The 25,988-nt window shown below is 38.0% G+C and overlaps 1 protein-coding gene across 3 annotated transcripts in view; it reads right to left on the reverse strand.

The window, feature by feature from the left end:
- Window positions 1-14,365, reverse strand: part of LOC126484327 (uncharacterized) — a 92,389-nt gene extending 78,024 nt beyond the window's left edge. For 2 of the 3 annotated variants that reach the window (XM_050107771.1, XM_050107769.1), the window contains exon 1: window positions 14,098-14,365. In XM_050107771.1, the coding sequence (XP_049963728.1) occupies window positions 14,098-14,251 (154 nt within the window). In that variant the 5' untranslated portion in view covers window positions 14,252-14,365. The remainder of the gene's footprint in view (window positions 1-14,097) is intronic. The other variant, XM_050107772.1, reaches the window with a different exon arrangement.
- Between the last annotated feature and the right edge of the window lie 11,623 nt (window positions 14,366-25,988).

A 25,988-nucleotide genomic window follows, 5' to 3' on the forward strand; every position in this document is an offset into this window, starting at 1 on the left:
TACTAACGGTGACTCTCCAGACGATGATTTCCGTGATGATGAAACTTTTGAGAAATTATTCAAGTATAAAATAGCTAATTTCACGAAGAAAACTGAAAGCAATCACAGCCTGACATGTTTTAGGTTCTAGCTCATCTAAGCGTTTGGACGATGACAATCAAGATGATAGTGTCTTCCAGTTTCTCACTACGGAAGAAACAAATTTTTCACATGGTCATCAGTTCCCATACGCGATGCGAACAGCAGCATTCAAACAACCTAAAAGTAGAGGGTGTACATAAAGTCTGGGAACACTTTCAATTATTTATTGCACAAGAACCAAACATTGTACAGATATCTATGACATCTGTACCATGTTTAGTTCTTGTGCGCTGAAAGTGTTCCCGGACTTTATGTACACCCTGTATGGCTATCCAAGATATAAGGTTCTATCATGGTAGGAAAAAAACCAGTGCCAGGAGAAGTGTGCTGCCTTTTCTTTACAACAACATGACAGACGACTTTAAAACATACCAACGAAAATTTGGCGAAATTGGGTTCTGCTAATGAACTACAAGAAGGCATAGCTCACAAAGACACCACTGTAAAGGAAGTGAACGCTGTAGAGCACTTGACCGCAAAAGCAAAGGTCCAAAGTTCGAGTCTCGGTGCAGCGCACAGGTTTATTCTGCTAGGAAGTTTTATATCAGTGCACATTCTACCGCATAGTCAAAATTTCATTCAATGAACAATGTTACTGAAGTCGCAGTTCTTTGCAGTATATTCAAATCTTCAAGGGAGCTTATGACCTCGTTCTTTCCCCTTCGGTCTTGGGGGCCAATTATTTACACATCAATTCTGGCAGATAAGACAGGAATATTGCTTACAGCATTTCGATTCGATGAATTGGGCGGGAGGAAACAGAGGGAGAAATATGATCCAGCAGCTGCCAATATGGACATACTTGACAAGGTACAGCGAAAGGCAAAAGTCCCGAGTTTGAGTCTCCCGGCACACAGTTTTAATCTGGCAGGAAGTTTCATATCAGTGCACACTCCGCTGCAGAGTGATTCTGGATACTTGACAAGTTTATTGGGAACTGCCAGCAAATTTATAGCCCTGGAACACATGTGACAAAGCTGCCACACATGAAATTAAGGTAGTGGGCCTGGCAGGTGTACTTGATGCACATATTTAGAATGCCTACACCTACTTTGGTGAAGGCTGTGATGGGGGCCACACTTTCTGTAACAGAAAAAGTTCAGCGTTCCCACTGAATCTTTACTCCGTCTATCCAAAGAGCTGCACGGCGCAAACTTGACAACTTCCTTTAAATGCTCAGAAATGTAAAACTGTGATTTACAAAATGCACAAACGTAGTCAGTTGTGCTACAATTACAATATCAAGTATTCACAATGAGAATCACACAACCCATACAAATACCTGAGTGAAATGACATTTTTAGATTCTCATATTGAGTTTTTTTAAATATAGTAATGTTAATGTATTATCACAAAAAGAAATTTCTGATTTTCTTGCAGCTTTTTTAAGTACCAGTAGTTTCTGAAGTGGTTTTCCTCCTTCATACATTTAACACTTTCATGACTGATTTCATTTAACTTATTCTTGAAACTCACTGCTGAATGTTTGGGTTCTGGCCTGAAGGAATTTCTCATGGAAGACATGTATTGGGTTGTTTGTCCTTACTGTTTGTTTTTGAAAAACAGTAAGATGTAAGTCCCACTGGACTTCAATTGGGCTTTTACAGTATATTCTGAAAATTTACATTACCTAATGAACAATACATATGGTTGATCAGCAATATTTCACTTGTCTGGCAGAATATTGTCAAGCACCCACTTATGTCCCGAGCTGCTTACCAGCTGAGTGGCTTTCCTCTTCATTATATCATCACAGTATTAGTGTTGAGCATACCCTTGTATGAAAGTAAGACATGGACAATAAGCAGTTCTGACAAGAAGAGGACAGAAGCCTTTGAAATGTGGTACAATAGAAGAAAGTTGAACATTAGATGGGTACATCGGATTACAAACAAAACTGAGAATAAAAAAGCAGAAAAGAAAAGAAAGGTACAACTAGAGCAAGAGAAGGGATCACTTGATAGCATGTGAGGTGAAAAGAAACTGTCAATTTCATGATGGAACAAATGGGGGGGGGGGGGGGGGGGGGGGGGGGGGGAGAAAACTGTAGAGGGACATGCAAGACCTGAATACCAAATGCATGTTCAAATAGAAGTAGGTTGTTATACTTATGCACAGATGAAGAGCTAACATGCTAGCATGGAAAGCTGCATCCAAGTAGTCTTCGGATTGAAAACTTTACTAACAAATAACAACATCTTCAAAGTGATACTACATGTCCAGGCAAGCTGAGTAACTTCTCAAGATGTTAAGCTTAGGCCTACTGTTTTAGTTGCTGAATCTGAAATGCTGACACATTTCTACAGGAGATCTTCAGCCTTACTGGATGCCCTGTTTGGTAGTCTTACGACCAAAAGTTTATCTGCTATCTCCTCTTCTTATACATGTTCACTCACAGAAAGAAAGGAAATATTTTAGTAATTTTCTCATCCTTCTAGCAATTTATTTCTGTCAGAAAATCTACTTCTTACAGATAAGTTGTTGGTCTATCAGAAATAGAAAAGGTACCACAATATTTTCGCTGAAGTGAACTGACACCTGTCATACAGTCAAATAAGAAATGTAATTTGGCAATGCAAGACAGTACCGTGAGATCATCATAAAACAAACAGACTTTGACAGCCCATTGGTATTGACTGCCCGCCATGTCATCCTCAACCCTTAGGCATCACCAGATGCGGATACGACTGGCCGCCATGTCATCCTCAACCTTTAGGCATCACCAGATGCTGATACAGAGAGGCATGTGGTCAGCATACTGCTCTCCTGGCCATTGTCAGTTTTTGGACCAGTGCTGCTACTCCCTAATTGGCCTTGCAAGGGCTGAAGTGCACACTGCTTGCCAACAGCACTCGGCAGACCCAGACAGTGACCCATCCATGTACTAGCCAACCCCGACAGCACTTAACTTCGGCGATCCGAGGGGAACCGACATTACCTCTGTGGCAATGCCACTGGCTGTCAGATAATCACGAATAAATAAAATTAAAAAAAGTTAAGCATATATGCAAGAAATAATTGTTTTGGTTATTGTGGTCTTCAGTCTGAACAGTGGTCTGATGTAGCTATGCACGGTACTCTATCCTGCGTGAAAAGCCTCTTCATCCCTGAATAAATATTGCAACAACCTACATTCATCCCCCCTCCCCCCCAATGGTATCCTTACGTTGTCATGGTCGTGGGGCTTGTGTGGTCAAATGATCCTGAGAACTATGCCTGCAGTAGCTTAGCTACCGGTAGGGCCTCCAGAGCTGGACAGGTTGAAGGTGATGATCCAGACTTACCTTGGTCCTCCAGACTGGGGGTTGGGCGTGGGTCTAACAACCCCACCTCATAAAACCAGTCATGTTACGAAAGCTAGAGAGAAGCCTCTGACACAGAACAGACACCCAATACAACGGACTAAGCATAGAAAAGGGCTATGATTTGAAATATGGAATGTACAGTCCCTGTACAAACCTGGGGCAGCAATAACTTTAGTTAGAGAATTGGAAAAGCAGAACACGTCAGTGGTTGCCCTGCAGGAAGTTCGATGGGAAAGTACCGGGACACTAAACGAAGAAAATTACACACTATTCTATGGGGAAGAAGTCAAGCACAGTTTTGGAACTGGTTTCTGCGTTAACAAATACATTGTGCCTATGGTAAAGAATTTTACTGCAGTGAACCCAAGAATCTCAGTTCTAGCTTTATCAGTGAAAGCCTACCAACTTACCTTTGTGAACTGTCATGCACCAACAGAAGAAAGTGAAGATCAAGTAAAGGATATATTCTATGCAGGGCTGGAGGATGTTGTGGATTCCATCCCTAAAAACAGCTGCAGAATTCTCATTGATGATTTTAATGCCAAGACTGGAAAGGAGACAAGCTTTACACCCACAATAGGCCTTCATAGTCTGTATGAAAATAGCAACGACAATGGACTAAGCCTAATTATCTTTGCTACGTCCAAGGGCATGTTTATCAGTAGCACTAACTTTCCAGATAGACAGGTGCACAAAGGAACATGGGTATACCCAGATGGAGAAACAGTCAACCAAATAGACCACATAGCAATCAACGCAGAAGCCAGGAATTGGATTATGGATGTAAGAAATTCCCAGGGGGCTGAGTATGGTTCGGACCATTTCTTGGTTAAAAGTCAACTCAGAGTCACCCTGAAACCAAACCAAAGAAGTAAACTAAAGAAAGTGGCATGGTTAGAAGTAGAAAAAGTAGCACAGGAAGAAACCAGAAATGAACTTCAAGTTGAGATTAGGAATCGTTTTAACAGTACTGCCAGAAACAGAGGACTCAGGTGTAAATCAGCAAAGGGAAGAAATTAGAAATGTGGTTACAAAGGCTGCAGGAGCAGTCACTGGAAAAACAGTGGCAAGGTAGAAGAAATGGTTCAATGAGGTCTGTGAACAGGGGGTCATCAGGAGAAAAGAAGCCTGTGACAAGTGGTTACAGTCAGCAACTGATCAGAGCAGTAAGGCAGAATCTGACAGTCCGAAGAAAAACATAAGCCGCTTTGCAGAGAGAAAAGAGGAAGTCTGTGAGTGGGGCTATTACAGAAGCAGAAGAAGACTTCCAGGGAAGTAGGACGAGGAACATGTACAGCAAGGTCAATTATCTGAGGAAAACCTATAAACCCACAGAGAAATTCATAAAAAATGCCAAAGGAGAGATGCTAACAAATGAATATCAAATTGCAAAGAGATGGGAAGAATATGTCAGTGACTTGTTAAATTGTGAAGACCCAATGACACTCTTTAACTTCCCCCTACCACAGACAACACACCCTGAATACCTACCGCCAACTGTAGAAGAGATCAGGAAGCAGATAAAATGGCTTGAAAAGGACAGAAGCCCAGGAGAAGATGGCATCCATGCTGAAATAATTCAGGAATGGGGTGAATACCTTGTCACAAGGATTCACAAATTAATAGAGACCATTTGGAACACTGAAAACTTTCCAGAAGACTGAAAGAATGCACTAATCTGTCCCATTCACAAGAAGAATGACCGAATGGCATGTGAAAACTAACATGGTATCGATCTGCTCAATATTTGTTATAAAAAACTCAAACTGTCTCCTAGACTGAACCCAACAATTGGCACACACCATTATTGGAGAATATCATGGAGGATTTCGACATGGGAGATCTACTAGCGACCAAATCTTTGTCCTACGCCAGATCGTAGAAAAAAGGTGGGTGTTTGTCCAAGAACTACACATGCTGTCTATTGACTTCAGAAAAGCATATGACTGCATTCATCGGGAAAGTATGCAGAGGTGTCTGGAAGAGTTTGTTTTTGCCAAGAAACTGGGATGCTTCACAAAGGCCTGCCTGATGTATACTACAGCAAAGGAAAAAATTGGAAATAAGGTGACTGAAGCATTCAAAATAAAAACTGAGCTATGGCAGGGTGATGGACTATCACCTGTTCTTTTCAGTCTTGCATCAGACAAGATAATGCGAGAGATGTCATCTAATGAACTCAGAGGAGTCCAGACCGGGGATGTGAACATCAAGTACTTCGGACATGCCGATGATATAGTGCTACTATCTGGGTCACAAGAAGAATTACTGGAAATGGCTGACATTCTGGAAACAACAGCAAGGAAAATTGGACTTCAAACCAATTGTGACAAGACGGAATACATGGTTCTACACCGTAGACATAAAGAAACTCAAGAACCACTTCCACCCTTACATACAATTGAAACTTCGTGTCGTCAAGTCAGGGAGTTCAAATATCTAGGCACAGTATTTAGAGATGAACTATCCAGTAAACTAGAAATACAGGCAAGCCTACAGGCCTTAATGCCTGTTACCATGGCCTTAATGCTTTCCTCAAAACCAGAAGTTTGTCAAGACATTTCAAAATAAACAACTACAAAACACTCCTACAGCCAGTAGTATTATATGGATGTGTCACCTGGAGTACAACCAAGCAGGAACTGAACAGACTGATGATATTTGGAAGGAAAGTCCTTCGGAAGATTTTTGGACCATTTTATGATAACAAGACTGAAAAACGGAGGATTTGTCACAATACAGAGTTGTATGATATTTACAAAGAGCCAAACACCATGGCTATAATGAAGACATGATGACTCCAGTGGGCAGGGCATGTTGCTCGAATGCAGGACAACGGATGGCCGAAAACTGTACTCAACACCAAGCCAACCACCAGAAGGCCCATAGGAAGACCTAGGGGTCAATCCAAATGAAGTGGTCCAATAAAAATTAAGTTGGTTGCTTGACCATTTTCAAATATTTTATATGTGATTACCCTATAATTGAGAAGTTCAAAACAGTTTTTTTTAACTTACCTTTCACCTTTACTGAATGGCAGCCATTTTTGTTTGTAAGTGCGCAATGATGTTTCAGTTTAGAGACGTTAGCAAAAATATGAATATCTCTGCACTGGGTTAACTTACAACATTGCAACTGACATGACTGTTTTTAGAAAAGTGTCCTCCACAACATGGTCTAATACACAAAATACCCTAAACTCAAAAATAACCAGCCAAAATAACCCTCAAAGTTTGGTATCCAAATTTTCATAAATCCACTTTTTAGGCCAAAAATAACAAACAAGGAGTGCTTTATGAGAGTCTATTTTTTTACCTATAGTTAGATATCATGCACTACTAGCCTCATATAGAGCAAGAACACTTCCAAATGTTTCCTTAATTTTTTATGAATTTTTGAAATTTGAAAATTTTCGTTTATTATAAAGTTTAGGGTCAGTTATCTCCGCTGGGACTGAATATCAAAATATGATTTTTGCATAGTTTGTACACCTATATGATAACAATGTATCAAAAAAACTTCAACATTGACATTTGACTGTGAACAAAGGTATGAATTTTTGAAAATGAGGAGATAATTCACATTACTCTACAACTGATATTATGGCTGTTGCCTATTCATGTGTGATATTGGTGGGATATAATCAATTATTACTGAAGTAAGGTACTGAATTATATACAAAAAGTGAAACCTCTCTGAAATTTACATTTATATTATTTTGACATAGGCTACTTAAAATAAATATTTTCAATTAACGCTCTTTGAGATGCAACTGTTCCTAAACCTGGTGGTGAATGTTAAGAACACTTATTTCTTCAGACAGCTTCTGTGATATAGAATAAGACCTCCCAGTTGCTGGGGTAAGTTCAAGCACTGAAAGTCTCCTTAAAACATTTTTCATTAGTATCCAAATTATGTCACTAGGAGATTTCTTGAATGATGTTCTTGGGCCAGCAGGGTGGTAAAAATGCACAAAACATCATTGTTTTCCAAACTTATTCTTTCAACCTCTGCAAGCCACCACTGTCCATCATACACACATGCCACTACGCCATTCAACGTTAAAGATAGAGATGTATTTTTACTGACATAATGATCCTCATAAATTTCGGTTTTTGGTATTACACAGAATTGAACTAAGTTTTCTGCAATGCCAAGGAATTTGTGAAAATGCCTTGTTCCTTTTATTGCTATACAGTTTTCAAATCTGGTTTGAAGTGAATATTATCCTTGCAAAAGACATACATGTCCTGTTCTGTGAGAATTTGGTCTATGGTTGATCTTTGTAGGCTGGCTTTACTTACTTCACGTTTGGTTGTACCTTCTACTCCATCACACGCATTTTTACCATGGCAAGATGAAAAAAAGTGCCATTCAGCCTCCAACCCATAAGTCTATTTTGTGGTTGCACCGATTTGAAAAATTCTTTTTGTTCTTCTACTGACTATCACTTCCATCTGAAAAGTATATCTGCTTCTCAACCTTGGGAAAATTTTCTCTTATGAAATTTACTACATACTTTTGAAACACATGTACAGCCAAAGTGTTGTGCTTTAAGTAGTCACTTACAAAGCAAATTGAAGAACTGCAAACTTCATGTTTCTCATTTTTAACATAGAGAATAAGTGGATGCACTGTTGCCTGCTCATTGACCCAGTGGTACCCTTGTATTGCATCCTGAATCACAAATGTAAAATTTTCTGCAAAATCAGATAGCACTATGCATTCAGTTTCATGAAGTTGTGCTTTTTTGTCCATCAAAAATTCAAAAACTTACTTTGGATTTTAGAAACATAGTGTAGACTTTTCGAGTTTTTGTAAGTTATCAATTAAAGATTCCAAGTACTCTTCCTGAGATTTAACCACTGTTGTCATTTCTGTCCTGTCAGTTGTGACCCACTGTTTGAAGGTAATACTGTCTGGCATCTCATCATCATATTCGTGAAACAATTCATTAATGGTTTCCTTACCAGGGCATTTATTACACAAACTCATCATGCAGTCATAACTGTTAGTGCCACAGACCATTGTTTTGCACTTGCAATCATCAGTTTGACATTTTGATGTTATAAACAAACACATACGGAGTGTGACCCTGAGGATCCAGCCAAAATACACCACTTAGGGCAGAGGTCACAAAATGTTGACCTTCCAATTTTGCATTCAGGATGAGAATTTTTGAAAGCTACATACAGTTAATTTAAATTTGACAGCACTAGTTGTTTCTGCTTTGTTACTTTAACTCCATTTGTAACAAGTCTCTTGCTATCTTTGCAACCTGGGCACATTCTACTATTTCCATCATCTTCAAAAAAACTGCTGGATCTTTTTAATTGTTTCTTCACTTATACCTACTCCTTTCTTCTTTTTTAAAACTGGAAGAATGCCTTGCTCTTTCACTAATTTTCAGTTTAGTTTAACCAAACAATGAGAAACGTTGAATTCGTGAACTATATTTTCTCTTGACCATGAGTCAGGGGGCAAACTTAAAATTTTAACATTTTCTTCTTTAGATGTCACTGAACACTTAATTTTTAATTTCTCTATTAAGCTCAAATATTCAGTGTCAGATGATACTGGTGGTAGGTTTTTTTCTTCTTTAGAAATAATGTTGGTATCTGTATTATTAAAGCATGATTCCAAGTCTTTTCTAATTTTGTCTGAAATTTGTTGTACCTTATTTTCAATAGCAGCTTTTCTTTTTCTGCTACTTAATTTTATTATTTTCGAAGTAGGAGATATGTCTAACTTAGAACAAGCAAAATCCATATGCTAACAGCTTCCTCATTAGGAATATAAATGTCATTAACAAGGTTACATTATTCTGGTTCTGGATTCATAACAAATATTTTTGAGTAACAATTTGGGCACAGGGAATTTCCAGGAATCACATTACACTTCACTTGGGAAGCTGTTTCACTCTCACATAAGAAAGACAACAAGTTTTTTGAAACTGAACTGTAAACTGTTTTGTGACACACTTCACTTGCTATCTGTCCAACAGAGCAGTGTTCATCCACGTTATTGCATTCCAGTTAATCTCTCAAAATTAATTACAAATTACACACAGGACAAAGCACATAACACATTCTACACTCACGATGAAGTATGTACATCCACTCTAACAGAGGTTTCAGAACAAACTGACTACAACAATGCCACACTCAGCAATAACGTTCTTCTACCATGCCACACCCAGCAATAATTAACTTCTTTATTGACAATAAACCTAAATGTAACTGGGAATTTTTATTACCATAGAACAAAAGCAAAAGCTCCTATTGTTTAATATTGCACTATTAAAAATAAATAAACTAAATGAATATTGGGTGATAGTGTTAACTAAATATATGTCACAATTAAATTTTATTAGAATGAAACAATAAACCATTTAAACAGGCAACAGCCATAAGATCAGTTGTCGAGTAATGTGAATTATTTCCTCATTTTCAAAAATTCATATCTTTGTTCACAGTCAGATATAAATGTTGAAATTTTTACAGTACATTGCTATCATATAGGTGTTCAAACTGCAAAAATCATAATTTTATATTCAGTCCCACCTGCGATAACTAACCCCAACTTAACAATAAATAAAAATTTTCAAATTTCAAAAATTCATAAAAAATTTAGGAAACATTTGGAAGTGTTCTTGCTCTATATGAGGCTAGTAGTGTATGATATCTTAAGACTCTCATAAATCACTTCTTGTTTGTTATTTGTGGGCCTAAAAAGTGGAGTTTTGAAAATTTGGACACCAAACTTGGAGGTCAATTTGACTGGTTATTTTTGAATTTAGGGTATTTTGTGTAACAAACAATGTTGTAGAGGACCAGTGCAGAGATATTCAAATTTTCGCTAATGTCTCCAGACTGAAAAATTGTCGCGCGTCTACAAATAAAAATGGCTGCCATATAGTAAAGGTGCAAGATAATTTATTTTAAACAACTGTTCTGAACTTCTCAAATATAAGGTAATCACATATAAAAAATTAAAATATTTAAAAATGGTGAAGAAACTGTCATTGGACCACTTCCTATGGATTGACCCCTAGAACTTGATGGAGTGACTGCATATCCAAAGTCCTTCAGAGAGTGGGACTGCTGGAAGGATGGCAGAAAGGAGCTGAAGACAGGCTGAAGCGGAGGCAATCTCTGACCGTGTAAAGTATAAGTACCTACATTCATCAGAATCTGCTTACTATATTCATGCTTAGGCCATCCTCTACAATTTTTACCCCTCAGCCACATGCACCAACTTACCTCCATTACTAAAGTAATTAATATCAGATGCCTTAGAATGTCCCCTATGAACATTCCTTTCTTAAAGTCAAATTGTGCTATAATTTTCTTTTTTCCCCCAATTTGATTTAATACCTCCTCATAAGTTATTCAGTCTATGCATTAATCCATTTGGCCTCCACCAAGTGTTGTATTGTGGACTGCTGAGTAAAAATCAAGATCAAATCTTCAGCATTCTTCTTTAGCACCACATTTCAAAAGCTTCTATCCCTTCTTGCCTGACCTGCTTATTGACTATGTTTCATTTCCTTATACGGCTACAGTAACACAAATACCTTCAGAAGAACTTACTGCATTTTAATTTATATTAAATGTTAACAAATTTCTCTTCTTCAGGAATGCTTTTCTTGTTATTGCCAAACAGCATTTTATATCTTTTCTAATTCAGCTATTTCACTGTCCTAATAGTATTCTTTTCGGACACTATCCCTTCTGTTCAACTACTCTTTTAAGTCGTTCTCTGTCTCTGACACAATTACAATGTCATTGGTGCACCACAAAGTTTCCAAACTTACCCTTGTTTTCTTGTCCAATGTACAAATTGAATAACACTGTGTGTAGGCTACAACCCTGTCTCACTTTCTTCTGAACTACCACGTCCCTTTCATGTCCTTCAGTTCTTAAAACTGCAGTCTGATTTCTGTACAAATTGAAAATAACCTGTTGCTCTCAGTATTTTATCCCCAATACCTCCAAAATGTCAAAGAGTATAGTCCAGTCAATATTGTCATAAGCTTTCTCTAAATTTATAAAAGGTATGTAGATCTGGCTTTCTTCAACATGGCTTCTACAAACGAGGCTACTTACAAAATACTTGTGCAACTTGTCTTACAATATTGTTGAAGTGTGTAGGATCCATATCAAATAGGACTAACAGGGCCATTGAATACAAACAATAGTGGACAGCACTAATAGTGGCAAATTTGATCACAGAAATACTGAAAAATCTGAACCATCAGATACTTGAAATAAAGATAACACTATCCCACAAAAGTCTACTTTAAGAAGTTTTAAGAACTAGCACTAAGTGAGGAACTTAGGAATATATGAGGGCTATTTATAAATTAACCTCCAACTGGTTGTTTTAAAAAAACTTGATAAAATTTATTTTTATGCCTGCACAATATGTACTTAAAATCTGACATTATTTCACACAGTCACCACCCATCAGTTTCCTTATTCCTTCATCAAAGAATGGTGGCACCTGATGCTTGGGCCAGTTGCAGACTGCATTCCTGCCAGCCAGGCCTTCATCTTGGGGAAGATTCGTAGCCTGCTTGGTACCAAGTTCGAACTATAGAGAGAATGTTGAGAAACACTTGTTTTTCCTTTGTTCAAATTACAGTATAGGGTTGCACACTGTCATACAAGAGTGTGGTTCCTTTGGTAATCATCCCACACTGTTTGTTTCAGTTTGATCTTCAGAGTTTTGGAAGAACAGTTTCAAGAATACACATAAACTGCCCATGTCTCACTCCCAGTTATGATTCTGCTCAGGAATCCCTCCTCCTCTCCAAGATTGCACTATAAGAATGCCAAGACTGATACCATTCTTTCAGCTTTTAAGCATCAGTTTGACATCTTGGTGTCTGTGGAGCACAAAATTTATGTAACCTATCTCTCTATGGCAAAACCAATAAGCAAAGAGATGACTGATGTAGCACAACCTTCAAACTCTTCATTTTCAACCACACAAGCTCCATAAAGCTGAAAGAATTTTTAATAGCCTACCAGGGGTTAGCTTATAAATAGTACTCTCTTTACAACCCCTTGTAAGTCACTGCTGTAGGACAATTACAGTACACACACAGTCATCTGAAACATCATACACTCTTCCCATGCGAAAGCAACAATAAAAAGCACCAATGTGTGTTTTAATAGGGAGTATGCTCTTCCATGCACTTCACTATGGTTTGCAAAGAACAGACGTATGAAATACCTGTCAGTCATATATCTATTGTAACACAGCTAGTTACTCAGTTTTGCTTGATGGTAAAACAATGAAAATGACAGCAATGTGTGTTTTAATAGCAAGTATACTCTTCTGTGCACTTAGTTCGAGTCTCGGTCCAGCACACAGTTTTCATCTGCCAGGAAGTTCCATATCAGTGCACCCTCCACTGCAGAGTGAAAATTGCACTCTGGCTAATTATGTAGCTTACTTCAAAACACAATGCAGTGAGAAAAGCAATGAAAGGGGAAAAAGACTATATTTTCCTATAACAGCTCCCATCTTTTATATCAAAAGTGAAGTACCTTCCTATCCAGCTGAAAATGAAGCTAACATCTACAAAACCTAATCATGCAGCTTATTTCAAATCGCACTGCAGCACTGTGAAGCATATTATGCTTACCTGCAGGCCAAGAAGCTGGCCATTTGACATGCCTTCACTCCCTGTTTTATGGAATTATTTTCTGGAGGAATGTAACCAAAGTAAAGAAAACTCTGATTTAGCTTTCAGTACAAGCTGTAAGTATGGTGTATACAGTACACAGCCACGAATCATAAGCTGCCCCTTAAAAGATCTAGAAAATCTCTCACTCACTTCCCAACACAATCTTTTCTTAGCGATACTTGCTGCAACTAATAAAAAGCAGTATCAGACGTAATGTTGTTTCCACAATCACTGTAATTTAAAAAAAAAAACAAGTTCTTTACTCTGTAGGGCTCAGAGAGGTGTTCTGTATTTTGATGCAAATGCCTTCAGCAACAGCCAATCAGTCATAAAAAGAATAAACTGAGCATCATCATAAATTCAATAGGCGATTACAAAACTTACTTTGTTTAGCTTCATAAAACTTTGATTATCTAATATCTAGAACAGAAGATTTTTATAGCTGAATAACAAGTAGGCCTACCAATGTTTCTGTTCACATAGTGCTAATTGTTGTTTTATAATAAATATCAATGTGCCCATGTAGTGACTAGGTACGTAGCAATAAGTGACAATTAGAAATGACAGCTTCACGTTGATATCATCACACTATAAACTGTATTTAAAAACCGTAAAATACTTTGTATTACAATCTAAGACTAAGATGTGTCCGCGTTTACTTACAAAGCATCTTAATAACTAATATAGTTCGTACACTCTAAACGCTACACAGTAGAATATAACTGGGATCTACGAAAAACCGAGCGGACATAATGTTGGGCAGTAATAGTTCCTACTCTAAATTTAAAGCCTAGCAGAAATTTGTACCAACAAAACACAGTTCAACTCACAGAATACAAACTGCAAAACGGCGTGATTGTTATGTTGATCAACAAACACCAGTATGACAACAAAGTGAACTGGTTTGCATGCTATATTGACATACAAATGAGACAAGTATTTTTCAAACAATACCTTCATCAAGATAGCTGCGGTCCGTATTTTCGAGAATAAGTTGTTGGGCAAGTTTAAACTGCCCTTCTTCAAGAGCTCTCGTAATTGGAGTATCATTAATTCCAATCTGCGCGTGATAAACAGGTATGGCACGAAAAACAAAAGCGTCAACCATTTTCTCTAAAACACTACGTCTTATTCAAAGCTTTCCCAGATTACATGACACAACCACCACACTTTGTTGTTAAACTTCACTGCGGTTGCGGTATACGAAAACCAAAGATCCTCTCCAACAGTTCGCAGCTAATACTAAACACAAAGTATAGATTATATAATTAAACGTCAAATCACATTGCAGTCAATTTTTGAGTTAAATGCGGAGATGAAACATGTATTTGTCTGATTTTCCACAGACAACGAAAACTTTTACTTGCTTACTCTAATCATCCATCTGCCAGGCGACTGACTTGATTCACTGTCATACCAGCTGGCATGACAGTTCAAAAACAGTTGTAAGACATAACAGTAAAGCACTGCAAATCTCTACAGGATCCCTTTGCTGCAACATTCATCCATCTCGCTTAGCTTCTTTCTATCAATTCATCTGGTACTCCAAACCCCCAGAGGATCGAAATAGGTACGTTTAAGCAGTTTATTATGTTGAAACTTCCTGGCAGATTAAAACTGTGTGCCGGACCAAGACTCGAACTCGGGACCTTTGCCGTTCGCGGGCAAGTGCTCTACCATCTGAGCTACCCAAACACGACTCACGCCCCATCCTCACTACTTCAATTGCGCCAGTATCTCCTATCCTACCTCCCGAACGTCACAGAAGCTCTCCTGCGAACCTTGCATTCCGGAGCGGAGTGTTCGCATATATGAAACTTTCTGGCAAGTCTTGGTCTGGCACACAGTTTTAATTTTCCCGAACGTTTCATTTCAGTGCACACTCCGCTACAGAGTGAAAATCTCATTCTAGTATATTATGTTCCTTACCCTGTATGACGAAAACCGAATACGGCAGCAAGAACAAGTAGGGATCCTGCAGTAGTTGTGCACTATAAAAAATACTCAATATTACTAAGAAAAGTTATTAAAAATTCAAAGAACATGCTCATATGTCAGAAAACAGTACTTCCGACAACAGACCTGAGGCTGTATGGAATGTAGTTAAGTGAGAGACAAGACAACCAGCCACAAACCAACACAACAGCACTCTTGAATTGAATGGAAGGGCTACAAGAGATGAGTCACAGGTAACAAGTAATTAATAATCATTTCTTAAACATAGTAGAAAGCATAGGGACAAATAGTGCAAGAGCAAAATCGTAACAGCATTGAAACTGTAACTTTCATAAAATCCAGCCATATGAATATATCACCAACTTCTCTTTCTGAAATTAAGAAAGTTACACATTATTTCAAAAATAAAAGCTCATCTAGTTTTCCTGGTGTTTCCAGTACAGTACTAAACATTTATTCCCACGTAATAGGTCCAGTCTTATTTGAAATATGTAATGCATCAGTAATTCAAGGCATTTTGGCAGGTAGACTGAAATATGCCGTTGCTGAACCTGTCTTTAAGAAGGGTGATAAGCGAAATATCAATAATTACGACCTGTCTCCTTTCTGACATCATTCCCCGAAATTTTTGAGAAGGCGATGTATTCTAGAATAGTATCTCACCTCTACAACAATATTAGCCTTAGGAAATTACAATTCGGGTTTCAGAAGGGTTGCTCTAAAGAGAATGCCATTTACATGTTCGATAACCAGATTTTAGAAGCATTAAATAATAAAAAAGTATTTATGGTATTTTCTGCGACCCCTCTAAGGCATTTGGCTGTGTGAATCACAGTATTCTCCTAGATAAATTAACATTTTATGGAACTGATGGTATAGCCAATCGATGGATAATGTCATATTCAGCCAAAAGAATGCAGAAAGTTGTACTTAGTAATTCAAGCAATGTAGTCCAGGCACATAATTCTGACTGGAAAGAAGGTTCCATCTTAGGTCCACTACTGTTCTTCATATGTGTAAACGATCTTCCATCTAGTATACAACAAGCAGAATTAGTTCTTTTTGCAGATGACACTAGTATTGTAATCAGTCCAAGCACACATACAGAATCAGAAGAAATGGTAAACAAATTTTTAAAACTATCTTTGATTGGTTTTCTGCAAGTGGTGTCATCCTCAATTTTAAAAAGACCCAACATATTCAGTTCTGCACATTTAGAGGTACTACACCAATTATAAGTTTAACACAGGGTGAGGATATAATAAATAGGGTGGAGACTTCAAAATTTTTAGGGATCCATATTTTTACAATTTAAACAGGAAAAAACACATTTTGGAACTTCTAAAGCAGCTTGGTTCAGCCACATTTACACTTAGAATCATTGCAAATCTTGGGAGAGACAAATCAGTAAGCTGAAACATTTTGCATATTTTCATTCAATAATGTCATGCAGAATAATGTTCTGGGGTAACTCATCATTAAGAAAGAAAGTCTCTGTTATGCAAAACCATGCTGTGAGAATAACACTTGGTGCTCATCCATAATTATTTTGTACTCATCTGTTTTAGGAGTTGGGCATTCTGACTACTGCTTCAAAGTATATTTATTCCCTCATGAAGTGTATTGTAAATAATCCACTACAGTTCCAGAGGAACAATGAGGTATATAATTACAATACCAGGAGGAAAAATGACATTCTTTACTCCATGTTAAGAATGCCTTTAGCACAAAGAGGAGTGCACAATGCTGCAACAAAAATTGTTAATCATTTACCCAGTGATATAAAATGTCTGAATGTCTGACAGACAGTAAAATTTGATATATATATATATTAAGGGAGAGAGTAAGGAGTCATTCCAATCCCGGGAGCAGAAAGACTTACCTTAGGGGGAGAAAAGGACAGGTATACACTCGCACACACACACATATCCCATGTGTGTGTGAGTGTATACTTGTCCTTTTTTCCCCCTAAGGTAAGTCTTTCCGCTCCTGGGATTGGAATGACTCCTTACCCTCTCCCTTAAAACCCACATCCCTTCGTCTTTCCCTCTCCTTCCCTCTTTCCTGATGAAGCAACTGTTTGTTGCGAAAGCTTGAATTTTGCGTGTATGTTTGTGTTTGTTTGTGTGTCTATTGACCTGCCAGCGCTTTTGTTTGGTAAGTCTCATCATCTTTGTTTTTAGATATATATATATATTATTATTATTATTGGTGTTTTGCCCTTAAAGAGCGCATTTGGACTAAACTACATGGCCAGTTCCTTTTGCTGCCTTCCTCGCTGCCCAAACTTCCCTCATTCGGTCGCTGTGTTTCTGTTTCCGGTCCTCTGTCCATGCTTCTTGTCGGCTTTGTGTCTTCGGCTTCATCTTGATTGCCTTTTTGGTTGCCCATATTTCTTTCATCTTCTGGCTGTGATCTTGCTTGCGTTCTTCGGTCCATTTTATGCCTGTTCGTTTGTCGCATTGTATCTCATGTAGTTTACTTTTCTTAATGATGTTTCTGAACTTTATTCTGTCGTTTATTGTGTCTGCTGTTATGTTGAGCTGGTTCAGTTCGTTTTCTACCTCTGCCACTCATTTGTTGTTTCTAGTGGTTACCCAGTCAAAGATCTGTTTGGTCAGCCTGTGTGATGGCATTCTGTATAGGTGTCCATAGAATTGTAGTCTGCGTTTTCTAATCTTTTCTGTGATTGTCTCCGTATGTTTGTACAGATCCTCTGTAGGTTTCTTGATCCATATTCCATTGTTGTTAGTTGCGCCAAATATTTTCCTAAGTATTTTCCGTTCTACTTTTTCTAACTGTCTGATACGTGTATGCCCTAGGATTAGTGTGGTCTCTGCTGCATATAGTGCCTTGGGGAGCACCACCGTGTCGTAATGGCGTAATTTGGCTTTTTGTGAGATAGACTTCTTGTTGTAATGATTCCACACTACTTTGTATGCCTTGTCCAGTTTAGTCTTTCTTTCTTCGTTTGAGTCTCTGTTATGTCCACTCATTTGTAGTGTTTCACCGAGGTATTTGAAGTTTGCCGTTTTGTAAATCGTGCCATACTTTGTGTTCAGAGATGAGAGTTTCTTTGTGCTCATAAACTGTGTCTTTTCGTAAGAGATCTGTAGTCCAGTTTTGGAAGCGATTTCGTGCAGTTTTTCAATAGCGTCTTTTGTTTCCTTTATACCTTTCGTGACAATCGCCAAATCGTCTGCAAAAGCCAGGCATTTAATCTGTAGGTTTCCTAAGGTTATCCCCTGTTGTGATGTTTCCCATTCTTTTATGACCTTATCTAACACCAGATTGAAAAGGAGAGGTGAGAGGCCATCGCCTTGTCGGACACCTGTGCGAATTTCAAAGGGCTCTGATAGTTCCCCACAGAACTTTACTTTGGAGGTCGTGTTGGTTAAAGTTTGCTCTATGATAGCCCGTGTTTTGTTGTCTACTTTGTATTCTGCTAGAATTTTGAAGAGAGTTTTCCGGTCGATAGAGTCGTACGCCTTTTTGAAGTCAACAAAGGTAATGATCAGGTTCTGTTTGTGTTGTAAAATCATTTTCAGGTTCCAAATTTGTTCCACACAAGACCGCCCTTTACGGAAGCCTGCTTGGTATTCCCCAATCAAATGGTCGGTTTGGCATTCTAGTCTGTTCAGTAAAGCTTTAGAGAGGATCTTGTATGTGACCAGTAGTAGGGATATTCCTCTGTAGTTGTTTGGGTCAGTCTTGTCACCTTTTTTGTGTAGTGGGTGTATCAGGGCAGTTTTCCAGTCGCCAGGAATTTTTATGGTCTTCCAGATGTCTTCCAAGATCCTGTGGATGTCTTTGGTTAGTTCTGGGTCTTGCAACTTCCAGATTTCCGCGATGATGCCATCTTCTCCTGGTGCTCTACGATTCTTGAGTGACTTTATTATTTCTTTAACTTCTTCTAGAGTTGGAGGTTCACTATCTGGATTGTATGTGCTCGTTTCTGTCATCATTTCTTTCATGGGGGGGTCCGTGTTGAGCAGTTTTTCAAAGTACTTTGCCAGAATGTCACAATTGTTTTTGGTATTGGTTTCTAGGGTTCCATCCGGTCTTCTGAAGCACAAGTTGGGTGGTTGATATCCAGTCATATTTTCTCTGAACGTTCTGTAGAAGTTTCTTGTATTGTTCTTCATGAAGTCCGATTCGATCTCTGTCAGTCGCCGTTTGTCATACTGTCGTTTTTCACTGCGAATGATTTTGCTTGATTGCTTCTGTGTTTTCAAGAAGTTCATCCAATTCTCTTGGGATGTATGGCTACTAAATTTTTTCCATGCACTGATTCGTTGGTCAATAGCTTGGTCACATGTGTGGTTCCACCAACAGTGTTTCCGTGTTCGTGGTGCTTGTGCTAGTTTCATGGCCTCTCGGATTCTTCGTGAAAGTTTTGTCCAGTCTGTCGTTTTCTCCATTTTAATTTTGTGTAATATTTGTGTCTGGTTTAAAGTAACATATTCTGGATCTGGTCTAACAATTTTGTTCTTCTGGAGCTTTTTCTTGGGCAAAAGACGAATCCTGATCTGTAGTAGGTGGTGGTCTGAGTCGAAGTAGCCTTTACGGGTGTCTATGTTCAAAATTTCTTTTTGTGAGTCTTTCTGCACTATTACGTGGTCGATTTGTAGTTCTTGCTTTCCGCTGGGGAATTTCCATGTGGTAAGTTTCCGTGTTGGTTTCTTGAATTTTGTTGACATAATGGCGAGGTCGTGGCTTTTGCAAAAGTCTATCAGATGTTTTCCGTTTTTGTTGGTGTCCTTGTGTGGAGTATGTTTTCCTGTGATATGTCTGTATATCTTTTCTTTTCCGAGTTTGGCGTTGAAGTCTCCCAGCATTATTTTGACTCTATGTGCAGGAATTCTTCTGATAGTTTCTTCCATTGTCGTCCAGAAGTCATCAATTTCGTCCGAGTTTTTCCTGTTGTAGTCATTAGTCGGTGCATGTGCGTTGATTATTGTGTAGGATTTATTGGCTGATTTCACTGTGATGGTGCTGATTCTTTCATTTGGTGACGAAAAGTCGATTATGCTGTCCGTGATGGACCTGTGTACTGCAAATCCTGTGCCAAAAAGCTTTAGGTTTTTCAGTTGTCTCGGTGGTTTTCCTTTGTATATTCTGAAATTCTCCGTGTTGAAATGGTCTTCGTCTGTGAATCGTGTTTCTTGCAGTGCACATATTTTGATTTGAAATTTTTCGAGAGTGTCTGTCAGTTGTTTCATCTTTCCTGTCTTCATCAGGGTGTTCACGTTGAGTGTGCCGATGTAGTGTTTGCGTTTGGTCTTGAGGGAGTTTGAGAAGCTCCGATTCTCCTCATGATGTCCGTGAGCCCCCGGAATCCGATGCTCACGACAATCCCAGTCTATTGACTGGGGCCCGGGGTAATGAGATTTTTCTCGTTGTACCATCATGACGTTTAGTAGTTGGATGTATGGCATGCTGCCGAGTACAACCTGACTTTCCAGATCAGGAGGTTGGTTGAGGCCGCCACTGACATGTGGAGCAGACGACTTTTGTAGCCGCCCACTGTGGGAACAGACGCTACTAGTAGTTTTGGTCTGCCCCGAGTATTTCATTTCCTCAGTACCACCTATATCTAGGAGGCATTCCCCTATCCGCCACCTGGGGAGGCGCTCGGTTGCGAGTCTACTAACCGCCCTGAGATATATATATATATATATATATATGTGTGTGTGTGTGTGTGTGTGTGTGTGTGTGTGTGTGTGTGTGTGTGTGTTTGTGTGTATATATATATATATATATATATATATATATATATATGTGTGTGTGTGTGTGTGTGTGTGTGTGTGTGTGTTTGTGTGCATGTGCGTGTGTGTGTGTGTGTGTGTGTGTGTTGTGTGTGTGTGTGTGCTTATTGTAATAAGTATTGTAGTAGTTCTATTATATGTTTACTACCTTATAAATAAAAACATTTTTTCTTAATTTTAAATTCAGTGCATTAATGCGTTTTTAATAAATGAGTGTTTGTAAAATGATTCTTTCATATAGTGTTCATAATTTGTTTCAGTTATAAATATTTGTCATGTAGAGGGTGTTTATAAATGAATATCGAGGGTTTTAATGCATCATAATATTTATTATAGTAAACTTACAGTTATAAATGATATGTCAAATGAAACAACAACTTCAACAGTTTTACCAAGAACCTTACAAATGTTCAATGTGAGGACCATTTGTCACATGGTACACATCAAGTCTATAGCCAAGTTCTTCCCAAATGTTGACAAGTGTGTCTTCAGCGATTGTAACAACAGCTGCTTCAATCCAGTTTCTTAATTCAGGGAGGTCTGCTGGTAGCAGAGGCACATACACACGATCCTTGATGATGCCCCAAAGCAAAAAATCGCATGGCGTTATGTTGGGTGAACGTGGAGGCCATGCAAAGCAAGCCTTGTCATTGGGCCCCTTGTGGCCTATCCAGCGCTTGGGTACAGTGAAGTTCAACCAGTTTCATACTTCACTATGCCTGTGAGGTGGCGCACCATCTTACTGGAAAATGAAGTTCTCTGGCTCATCTTCTTCCAACTGAGGGAAGAGCCAATGCTCTAGTGTATCAAGGTAAGAAGTGCCAGTTACAGTAGATTCACCAAAAAAGAAAGGCCCATTAACTTTCCACTGGGATACGGCACAAAAAAAAGTCACTTTAGGGGAATCTAGTTGCATTTGTACCACTTCGTGAGGACTTTCTGAGTCTCAGATGCGCATATAGTGAGTGTTAACATGTCCACTAAGGTGAAAGGACGATTCATCACCGAAGACAACATGATCCAGAAAATCTTCATCGTCATGAAACAACATTTCATTTGCGAAGTTGGCACATAATCCATGGTCTGCCAGATTAGAGCCTGTAATAACTGTAAATCGTAAGGACATAGATGTACATGTTTTCTTAAAACTTTCCAAAAAGTCGACATGGAAACTTGTAATTCACGACTAGCCTTCTGGACTGATTTCTTTGGGCTACGAGTGAACGATTCTCTCACTCGCTCAACAACCTCTTCACTAACTCTTGGTCGTCCTGTGGTCTTCCCTTTACAAATGCAGCCGGTATCTTCAAATTGATGATACCATCTACGAATGTTATTATCACTTGGAGGATCACAACCGAACTTCAACCAGAACGCACAATAACTACAGATTCGGTCTTTGCAAACTGCAAACCACAAAACGCTTTCTGTTCACTAGTCGCCATAGTCACTACTACCGCTGTCTAGTGGATTGCGGCGGAAACATTGCGTGCTGCGCATGCGCACTGGTGCCAAACACAACTGTTTGAGTTGCTATTTGATTTGACATATCAGTTATAATTGTAAGTTTAATGTAATAAATATTATAAAGCGTTAAAACCCCAATATTCATTTATAAACACCCTGTATTATTGTTTTTCTGACATTTTCTACATCCTGGAGGACCTCCTCACTATGGATCAATTGGAATGAAAGTAAATGTAATCTAATGTATTACTGTAATGTGCAAAGGTGGTGGGTAGCACTTACTAACTCACATCTGTATATCTTTCTGTTAAGAAAAGGAAATGTTCAGAATGTAATCGTATGTACAAATTATCGTTCCAAATCATTATGATCAATGGAACATGTTCCTAAGTAACTAACTAAGACATTGGCCTCAGGTTATGAATGATGGACATTAATCATTTGACCGACCTTTCAGGAAAATTACAGGATGATTCTCTTGTCAAGCACAAGCGAACACCTATACCACAGTAAAATGATTCTTGGAAGAAGAAATTACTACTAGTATATAAGTAATTCATGCTGGAAAAATTTAGTTATTATGCTGATAAGATTTTTTGTCACTCAACAATTGCGTTCCTTAAAATATTTAGAGGCAAACTTAGTAAAAGTGACAAGATGTGAAATGTATCCACAAAAAAAAGCCATGAACAAGGTTGTCCAAAATCACACTCCAGTCTCTCTCTCTCTCTCTCTCTCTCTCTCTGTCATGCATTAAAACACACACACACACACACACACACACACACACACACACACACACACACACACACACACACAGAGAAGCATACATACACACACATTACACCCAAAATAATCCATGTCATATCTGTCTAGAAAGAAAGAAAGTGATCAACAGTAAATAGTTCTGTATTAAACTATTATTCCTCATCTGCCTGAGGACTGGTCACTTACAGTGTCCCACAAGGTTCCAGTCAGGTTTTCTGTTTCTTCTTGTATATATTTAACACCTTACCAGATGTTATATTTGAATTCTTTGCCGGCTGTATGAATATTGTGATATACAAAAAATCAAATAGTTTTCAGAACAGTTGTTAATGAAATTTTCACAGACATAGTTAACAGTTTTAGTAAATATAATGTTATTAAACTTTGACAAAATTCATTTTATGGACCTCAGAATCTGCAAGAGGTTTGACACAACATAGGAATAAAATATCAGGATTTCTAAATGGAAGAGATTAGCATTTACTGTGATTACTATCATAATAATTTAATTCAGTTGAGGGCAGACTAACACAGAAATGCTGAAACATCTAGATATAGGTGCTTGAAAAACTTTGCACATTTAGTTTATTTTCTTTTCAAAATGTCGTATATTGTCATATTTTGGGGGGCAATTCATTACAAAGGTAGAATTTTTCAAATCCAAAATCTTCACAATATGAATCATTTGTGACGAAAATTCAAGGAAGTCCTGCAGAAACCGTTTCAAATAATGAACTGTTTTTCAGCATGTATTTTATTTACACAAATTGGTCATACATAATGTATCTTTTCTTCCAACCAACAGATTTGTTCATGGAATCCGTGCAAGGAAAAAGAACAATTAATATAAGACTTAAAATTATTTTCTTTGTTCTTAAAGTGTCAGATACATATATTTTCAATAAACTGCTAGTAGCTATAGATGTTTAGACACTAATAAGGCACAATTTGAAATGACTTTGAGGCATTTATTAGCAACTAACGCTAACTTTTTAGCAGAGCCTATAGATGTGTTATTATTAACTACCTTCTAACAATCTGCCCAGCTTCACATTGGTTACACCAAACTCTTACAACTGGATGACTTGTCTGCCATAGTGGTAATTATTTTATGAGCCACTGTGTAGAGTTATTATTAAAATTCCGAGAACAAAGGTTGATGATTGTTTATCATCACTATCATATAACTTAAACACCAGAAAAGTTTTAAGAATGCATTAACATTATCTGTTTCACATTTAATTGGCGTTTAGAGTGACATCTCGTAGGAATGATGGGATTTGTGAGCTACAGCACTAGTTGGGTCGCTTGAGCACAGTGTCGATCTGGCATAGCAAACTCAACTGCAAAAGAGTTCAACAAGAGTTATAACCACTTCTGGGTACATGACTCCAGCGCCAGTATGGTTCAAGTATATTGCCTGACAAAATAAGTGAAGTACCCTGTTTTGTGTGGTGTCAAGAGGAGGCAAACATGGCAAATGATGGATGCCCCTTAGGGAATGGTAGCAAGGGAAATGGAAAGGGGACCAGGAGCACTCAGTGTGTATACCCACTGTAAATGTTCAGAAGTGTAAAGTTGTGCACTTCACAAAACGAAAAAAATGTAGTATGCTATGACTATAATATCAGTGAGTCACTGTTGGAATCTGCCAAGATATACAAATACTTGGGTGACACATTTTATAGGGTTATGAAATAGAGTGATGGCATAGACTCCATTGCGCGTAAATCAGATGGTAGACTTCAGATTGTTGGTGGAATAAGTGGGAAGTGCAATCAGCCTACAAAGGAAATTGCTTACAAATCACTCGTGCGACTGGTTCTGGAACAGAGGTTCCCAAACTTTTTTTTTCTTGTAGACCACTTTCAAAGTTTTACTGTTTTCGGTAGACCCCCTGCTGCTACATTTCTACTATATTCACAAAACTCCTAAAATGTCATGGTCGAGTCCCAGCTCAAAATTTGGAGTGATAAAATAAAAATAGCACATTTTCGTGTGTCCTATTTATTAAAGTAATACTTATGATTATATACTTAATATGATTAAAAATAAACTTTGATAATGTAATAATCAACAATCGACAAAACATCAACAATCAACTCTAAAATGCAAATAAACAATTTAAAAAACAGTCATAATTTTAATGAGACATATGTATTTGATGAACTGACAGCAGATTATCAATATTTGACTGCTGTTTTGCAAGGAATAACCTCAAATCTCCCCATTCTGTGACCTCCAATCTGGTCCTTTTTTTGTTAATAGGTTGCTAACAACACTAAAAGACTTTTTGACAAGATATGACGAGGGGAACGCCATCAAAAATTTTCTCACAATTTTCCACAGCCCAGGATATTTATGTGGTATTTCTGCCTGCAGCCAAAATGTTTGATAGCCTGTTTTAAATTTCACCTTCAGCTCCTCATTGGTGCTAAGCTCAAGTAGCTCCTCTTGTAATACCAAAATCACCACTTCCGTTTCATCAAATGGATTTATGATCCATGCTGGTAGTTCCATCTTCAGAATATCTTCAAACCTATTTTTGAAGTCATCATGAAGAGTAATTAAATGTTGAGCATATGTCTGAATATCCTCAACTAGACATTCTGCCTGTGACAAGTTTGGAAACTGGGAGAATTCGCGCAACTAATATTTTGCTTCATATATTTCAATTTACCAAGAAAAGCCGAAATTGCATCCTTTGTTTTTATTAAGTTTAGGCTGTCCCCTTGTAGCTGCAAGTTAACGTCATTAAATTTGTTGAACAAATCTGTCAACTACGCTGTGTCTGCTTTAAATTTGATCAGATTTTCTTTTAAATCTGGACCTTTAGTTTCCAGAAATTGTATAGCTGATTCGAAAAGTGAGTAAAATCTCGATAAA

Source organism: Schistocerca serialis, chromosome 6, assembly GCF_023864345.2.
Source record: "Schistocerca serialis cubense isolate TAMUIC-IGC-003099 chromosome 6, iqSchSeri2.2, whole genome shotgun sequence".
Classification (NCBI taxonomy): Eukaryota; Metazoa; Arthropoda; class Insecta; order Orthoptera; family Acrididae; genus Schistocerca; species Schistocerca serialis.